We start from the raw sequence: 7,914 nt of genomic DNA on the forward strand, positions 1-7,914 counted from the left end.
AAATGAATTTTGGTGATGCGACGTTAGTGTGATGTAAAATTCGTTTCGATCGAATTTTGCTTTTCGGAATATTGAAACTCAGTTTTCCTGACCAACCAACGGACAAAGTTAGACAAACTCATCCGAAAAAATCAGTTTATTCCCAATGAAAGACAAATGTTTATTGCCAACAGAAATTCGTTTGAAAATTCATTAAGAAGTTTGCAAAATATTCGGTCAAATGGTTTTACAAATTTGGAAAAAATTTCACCGTTTCGTTGACCAGATCCTCGAACCATATTCCATTGCCAATGACCGTGTCACGATTTTTCGCTAGCTGCGTATCCAACCGGTGGCTCCACGTCGAACTTTTTAGAACTTCGGGCTATCGATTATTCCCAGCGTCGACAGGGGGGCTGCTCCATTCTGAGTCATCAGTCCGGAAGGCTCGACGTGCAATTTTATTCAAACATCTACATTTCTCTGTCCCTCGCAATTGCGAACCGAACTGCCTCGTTTCCTTGTTCCCTCGCGTCGGTCACGTCGTGACTCAGTCCTGCCCTCGACCAGACATTTTACTTCCCAACACGTTTCCTATTTTATCGACAGTCGAGTCTCGCTGGATGAAGAATTTCACAGAATCTCAATCCTGCGTTCATTTTACACGAGGCCCATCTTGATTTTACGTAATCGCGAGAACTCCGAAAAGCACCAACAGGAAACAGAACCACTTGTCATCGAAATGAAATCGGATAAACTTCCGAAAAGCGGAAACCGAATTTTGAGCTGAAATTTTGCATACTGCTTCTTTATAACAATATAAGACTTCCCCTAAAAGGATTTTTGGCGACTAGCAATATTTATTGAGAAATTGAATTTTTAAGTTGCTATTTTAGCCCGAGCAAGTATATCTATATCGCTTATCTCGCTCGGCCGGTATCCTTACTTCGCTGTAGTGCCCAGGCTACATGAATGGCAAACGTTGCGCTCCTTGGCTGGGCTACTCCGGGGATTTTTTCCTTAAAATTCCGTCTCCCCGGCGCTTTTTTTTTTAATTTTTTTAATTTGAACAAAGAAAAAAGAAAATTCTTGAAAAGTAAATGGGTGGGTCTCCCCGGCGCTTCGCGCCGGGGAGACGGTATTTTAAGGAAAAAATCCCCGGAGTAGCCCAGCCAAGGAGCGCAACGTTTGCCATCCATGTAGCCTAGGCACTATAGCGGAGTGAGGATACCGGCCGAGCGAGATAAGCGATATAGATATACTTGCTCGGGCTAAAATAGCAACTTAAAAATTCAATTTCTCAATAAATATTGCTAGTCGCCAAAAATCCTTTTAGGGGAAGTCTTATATTGTTATAAAGAAGCAGTATGCAAAATTTCAGCTCAAAATTCGGTTTCCGCTTTTCGGAAGTACAGCCATGAAATCATTCATTGGTCGAAACATTAAGGGAGCGACACCGTCACAAATATCGGTCGGTTCTTCCCATCAAATCTTTAGCTTCACTAACTGAAATCCACTGAAAAATAATTTATACTCTAAATCATAAAAAATATATTCCAAGGACCTTTGGCTAGGGACACATTTTTATTGACTCCTTAGCCTCACATCGCATTATCAAAAAGTGGATATTCCTCTCAATATTTTTAACAATTTTCAGAGTAAACAGTCGATGGAAATACATCATTCTCCATTTTATTCTCAAAAACGAAAACTTTTCATTCCCGATTGCGAGTGATGAAGTTTTGGCTCCAAATCGTCGCTTGCACCTTCCTTAAAGTGTCCTTCAGCCTGTTTTTTGGGACATTTTTAGTCCATCAATCGGAAGGAAGTGCCTCAAAGAAAAAAATTCTTCCTTTTTTCTTTTAATCTCAAGTAAGAATGTCGAAAACAAAACCGTTTTATCCACCCTTTAAACTAGTATCTTGTCTCAATCGATGCATATTCAAAGTAAAGTCCATTGATACTCGTTACTTCGTCGCAACGATCACAGCTATCGTCATCAATTTTTATGAATCCATATACGACCCAAAACGCGAAGCGTTCCAAATCCTGGCTTGAAGTACCGCCGAGTTTAAATGCATTGCAAACTTCACGGTAAAGTACACCGTAGTTCAAGTCCATATGTCGCGTTCTCACGTCGTATTGGAACACCGAGCGTAATTTCCAGCATAACTTTATTTTCGTAAAAGCGATATACGTCGTCGTCGCACATGCACAGTTCACCTCACTCCATTTCTCTTGGTACAAAGTAAACGGGGTCGAGAACAGTGGCAAAACGCCCTCGCTCAACGCTAGATGCATTCTCAGTTGCATTAATCGGCACGCGATGACCGTGAAAAAGTATAACCAACCACCACGAGAGGTCACATCCACAACGCGGCGTGTATACTCTCGCGTGTTGCAAAGTGCGGTAAAAAGCTTCGTATCACCTGCCAAGCACCAGAATTCTGGAGAGCGAGCGTCCACATTGATCGATCTGCGATGCAGCCGAGTGCACATTTTCAAGCTTCTGAAACGGTTCAATCTCGTGGATCGTTTCGTAGCTCATTCGGACACTTCGAGTTGATTAAGGAGGGTGGCTACCGACGATACAATGTTGCCATGCTAAACCATGTTAAATACATTAAAAATTTCAAAATGATAAGAATTTAATAAAATTTGGTGAACATATTCTTTAGGGCCAAATTTGACAATACAAATTTTTTAAGATTTTTCTTCTGTACAGTTATCGAGTAATTGATCACTAAAGTTCAAGTGTATAAGCATAGCGTTTCCATATATATAGGTATACATTCCGGGCATAAGAAATCTGCTTTAATCCGTAATTACTCGATAACTAAGCAGAAGAAAATTTTGAAAAAAATTGTGTCTTCGCACTTGATGTTGAAGAACATTATCACCAAATTTGATCAATTTCTTATCAATTTGACGAACGTAGCCACCCTCCTTAATTGAGTTGATAATTGAGGAATCTACCCTAATTAGATGGGCACAAACAAGACTATTTTCACGAATTTTTTTGACCGGTTTAAATTATAAATATGGATATAAAAACTATTGGGCCTAAAAAATGCACTCTTAAAATACACAAAAAGATGGTTTTTGTATTGATTTTACTCAGTTTTCGTATACAGAAAAATGGAGGAGAAGGCGGGCCCACAAAAAGATGGGTGTGCGCTGTTGATATAATCTCTGGAACGGCTGATCGAAGAGAAAAAAAGTGGTTTTAGATTCAATAGGTAAATGGCTATGAGTAATAAAATTTTTGCTTTAATTTTATTTTCGTATTTCAAATTCTAACTTCCCTTCAATTTTAATTACAATTCAATTGTGCGTGAACTTATTTTCATTGAATTCGAAATGAATTTCGAGGTGAATTTCGAGATGAATTTCAATTAAATTTGAGCTCTCATTTTAAGCTCGTCTATAGTGAGAAATCCTTTAAAAACGGAATGTCTTTAAAACGGAGTTTGAAACAGCAACGACGATTCGTTCACTGCGCTTATTAGAATCGCACAGGGCATAAATAATTTGGGAAATGAAAGCTCCGGTTCGAATGTACGGAGATCGCTGTAATGACGAAGACTCTGCTGTCAGAATCGCAGACATTTTAATCAGCTGTTCGAGGAGTCAAACAGGTATCGTTCCAAGTGTAGGACCGCGCCCATGTTCGAGTATCCCGAAAGGGTTGGTCGCTCCCAGTTTCATCGGAATCCTCCGGAGAATGGTTGGGACTCCGAAACGAGGGGAAATCGTCTCCATTCGAAATTTCTGGAACAATTTTAATCGATCAAGCTGCTTCAGCGGGAGGGAAAATTTTCGAAAACTTTTGACGAAGGAGCAGAGAAAAAAGGAAACTTTTGCTCAATCTCCAAGTGAGAGCTTCTCGAATTAGTATAAAAATGAAAACAAATAATCGCCTTTGTGAATTTTTATGAACATGAAAATCTGGCGTATGCAACGCTGCGGTTTTAAGCTCTGTCACATCAGAGAAGCCCCAAAACGGTTGGCCTGATATGCCTTAGGCCGCAAGATTATGCACACGTAGCTTCTTCCCTTTTTATAAATCGCTCGAGACCGTTTCCAACGGAAGAAAAAAAGTCTCTTCGCTCCACATTTTCCTTCATATACACAGCATTCTTTTATCCAACTTTTTTCCATCGGCCTTTTCTAAAAGCACAGCAGCAATCGCTGCGGCTTTTGCCTTGCTCGAGTACAGAGAGAAAAAAAAACCAACGAGAGTTCATACAACAAGAAGGTTTAATAACCCTTCACTGCTCGTCGCGACTGCAAGGGCGAATTTGACAAGTGAGCTTGCAAGAATTTCTCACAAAGGGCCGGGCATAGCAACTTCAGCATTCCACAGCATCGCGTCGTTTTTCGCCACACTGAATTCAACCTTAACCTTTGAATACTCCAGCCAAAAATGTTCTCTCTGAAATGGCACCGAATTCGTTGGAAATATTGAGGAAATAAAAACGAGAATTTTTTCTACTTAAACTCAATTTTTCATGGAAAATTTTAAAAAGATGAAAAAAATGTCATCTCGACCATTAAAATCTGGAGCGGAGTTTCGATCGTGTTATTGTTATATTTCGAATGTCCGAGTAGTTTTTATGGATTCTTTTCGTGGGTGCGACCAACCCGCGTCGAAAACGACAATTCAAAAGATCGAGAGCCTCGTACAAAGCAGCACTAAAATTTTGCATACTTCGGAGCGATTTTTCGTGATAATTTTATCGCCCTCGTTTCCGGGGCCCTGAAATATTTGACCATTTCATTTTGGTACTATTTTTCGGATGATTTTCTCCCTGTCGAAGATGCCGAGTTATGGACTTGCTCATTTATTAATCAGTCTTCCAATCAGCAATGTTCGAAGTTTCTTAATTATTTTTCTACACACACGGAGAGAATTAAACGGTAATATTTATCGTGAAATTCACTGTGAAATTTACCGAATGTGTTCGACTGCGGGGACGAGTTAACGAAAAAAAAAATGAATTCCTGTAACGCACTGTAAAATTTTCAATTTTTTGCAGAATTTTAAGTTTTATAGTAGTAAATATTGCGGATATCATAATTTACAAAACGTTTGTTAAATTTTGTAGTCCATCACGGTAAAATGTCTTTGCCTCTAAATCGGTGATTTACACACTTCAACAGAGGGCTGAGCATGTATAAAAACGGTGGAGAAATAGGTCGATACAGCGACAACATCCCCCTGGAATGTCCCTATTATCGCCGCATCCTGGCATAAGCATTCGTCCGTAAATGTTGACAGTGCAGCGGCGTAAAATTCCGCGTGTCGTTCATGCGACATTTCGAAATAAATAAATATTGAAATAATCTTCAAAAGTACGGCATAATTCCGTAAAGTTTCTACTTCGATAAAAGAATATTATTCAATGTATAAGAAAATTCAATCTGTCCCCTCACAATATCACGAATCGTGGCTCGTCACCGCGCCATCGTCGCTGGACGGTAATTTTTCAAATTTCATTATCTCCGCGTACTGCCTCATTTCGAGAGAAAATCGAAGAAGCTTTACCGGCGTTTGTGCGGCCCTGCGAAGCGCACGTGACGATTCCCCACTCCGTGGGCAGTTTTCCTCCTTAGCTGACTGCCTCGCATTGTGCTTTTCCGCAGCAGGCCACCTCCACACTTATTTCGCATTGGACTTTCGACATACACAGTGCGAGAGAATACAGAAAAAAGGTTTATTGCACGTGTATATAGTTTTGCGAACGTCGATCTATACCCCTTAAATATATACGTTCGAACGTAGTTTTCTGTAGCTGTGGGCATATCTATATGTACAGAGTCGCGATAGGCGCAGCAAAATCTCGCGCAATGGCGTCGCGACGCCGGCGCCGTAGTTTCGATCGATCCTCTTTCCTTCTTCGCTCCGCTTGAACCCATCTCTCGTCGATTTGCGGCACTATTCTCGCACGACGTTCGTATACATGTAGGCACCGGAGGGTCTCGAGGGTGGGACGTTCGAGTAGAAAGAGCGGAGAGCACTGCGCGGCTCTCCCGTCAGCGTTTTCGGGCCGCACCGTCGTTGCGTACGGTTAATAAAACGAAGAGACTAAACAGAAAAATCGCTGTGAGAGGTGGCCAACGATGCTCGAGCGGAGTCGTGTCGTCTGCTGGGAGAATGTGACCACGGGCCGATGAGATTGTCCGGGAGACGGCAGGCGTCGCGGTCGAAAATTCACGAGAGGAAAATCCGTGGACGTCGCCGATGAGGCGGGCGACGGAGGACGCAGTAACGCGACTTTACTAATAAAGAAATAAATTCCGAGTTCAGTTTATTTAATCGTTTCTCCCTTCCTCGAGACTCGTTGCCTCATTTTCGTGGTGAATTTTCATTCGACACGCTCGAAGTATCCTCGGGCATGGCGCGGTGAGAATCGTAACGAAGATCGGAGAGATCTAATCGGGGAAGGTATCGAGGAGTGTGTCGGGAACCGGTACGATTCCCCGGGCGTCGAGCGCGTCCACGATGCCGTAAAAAAGTGAAGATTAAAAGCGCATTCGTATCTCTCTCACCGGCATCGGTTCCTCGGTGATTCAACCGTTATCTCTCCGCGTCGAGAGCACCATTTGACCTTTGATTCTCCGCAGTCGTTATCACTGCTCGTTCTATTTAAACGGATTGTACGTCGGGAGAAATATGGATTATGACGATCACGAGTACGAAATGGAGGATACTGGCGAGGACTGGAAAGACTGCGCTCGAGGCGCTACGGTAAGCCCTCGAATTTAATGTACCGCATCACCCCATACACTCGTATGCAAAAGTGTTGACGCGCAACGGGAGAAAATAGTGAGAACGGAGTGAATATTCGTCGGGAACGCGCGCGAGGAAGACACGCGATTCGTTCGCTCAGGATTCTCGCGAAAAAAATACTCCCTGTTTTATTAGACTCTCGATTTACTCAGCTTTTGCCACTCGCTGATGGAACGCCGCTGTCACTTCGCTCGCTCTCACTCACCCCGAGACTCTGTCATTCTATTTCTCTCCTGCTGGATATTCGCGACATGCTTTTATGTAGGGTACTGTACTCGAGCCAAAATAGCACTCGGTGAGCCTCTCTCCGTCTCCCAGTCGTCGCCCGCTGTCAGTCCGAGAACCTCTCTCCCCTGTAAACATGATCAGTCTCTGTGGTTTATTACCAATTGATTGAGAGATATGCCCGAAGCCTACTGGATATAAAGTTTGTAAATATCAGCTTGAGAACAAACACGATGTCTCGAGGCTCACGTGTTTCGTACGGTTTAGACGGACGTGGCGGAACGTAATTATTTCAAGCTCCCAGAAAGCCTCGGTCAAAGATATTCGTCATAAACGACTTTTCATTCATTTTCTTTGTACGAGGGCGAGAGGAAATTACGTAATCGAATTTCGCCCGGAGAGATCGATCGCTCACTTTTATTGAGCCGTTTCGATTGAAACGCGGATATACAAAGCTTCGAGAAACGTCGTTGGAGTTTCGGTATTGATTTTTCGTTGAACTGTTATGTGTCATTTAATGATATGCTAAGTTGCGTCGATTTCACACGAGGAACAATTTGGTCACCTTTTAATTTTCGATCACACAATTTCTCGAGTCCTGATGGAGACTCGAAGGAGGATTTAGCCAGCTGCAGCGCTCCGAAAGCACCGGAGATTAAAAAGATATTCGATTAACGATGCACCCCAAATGAGCTGCGATAGCAAATTTTTTGTGGTTATGAAGATCTTTCGAAACTCCATTTGCACAGTGCACAATGAAATTTCGATCAATAAGTTTTTGTCGAAGCGTAAAATGTCTCTTTTTCGCCGGTGTTGAGTCACCCGAACCCGCTCCGAGTGACGCGTCCCTCGCTCCCTTTCCCCACACGCAAGCGGCACGAAGTTCCTTAATTAATTAAATTCACGCATCTTTGTGT

General features: G+C 42.5%; 1 protein-coding gene and 1 long non-coding RNA gene across 7 annotated transcripts in view; one reads left to right on the forward strand and one right to left on the reverse strand.

The window, feature by feature from the left end:
- LOC122409872 (uncharacterized) overlaps window positions 1-7,914 on the forward strand; it is a 63,116-nt gene that overhangs the window by 22,888 nt on the left and 32,314 nt on the right. Inside the window, exon 1 of one of the 6 annotated variants that reach the window (XM_043417756.1) lies at window positions 6,327-6,730. The exons of the other annotated variants lie outside the window; for them this stretch is intronic. Coding sequence (XP_043273691.1) covers window positions 6,656-6,730 — 75 coding nt within the window. The 5' untranslated portion in view covers window positions 6,327-6,655. Of the gene's footprint in view, window positions 1-6,326; window positions 6,731-7,914 lie in introns of those variants that run through there. 6 annotated transcript variants of the gene reach the window in all.
- Window positions 3,076-5,884, reverse strand: LOC122409878 (uncharacterized). Its single transcript, XR_006260785.1, has 2 exons — window positions 5,528-5,884; window positions 3,076-3,750 (listed from the first exon to the last, which is right to left on the reverse strand). It is a non-coding gene; the product is annotated as an uncharacterized lncRNA (long non-coding RNA).

Source organism: Venturia canescens, chromosome 4, assembly GCF_019457755.1.
Source record: "Venturia canescens isolate UGA chromosome 4, ASM1945775v1, whole genome shotgun sequence".
Lineage (NCBI taxonomy): Eukaryota > Metazoa > Arthropoda > Insecta > Hymenoptera > Ichneumonidae > Venturia > Venturia canescens.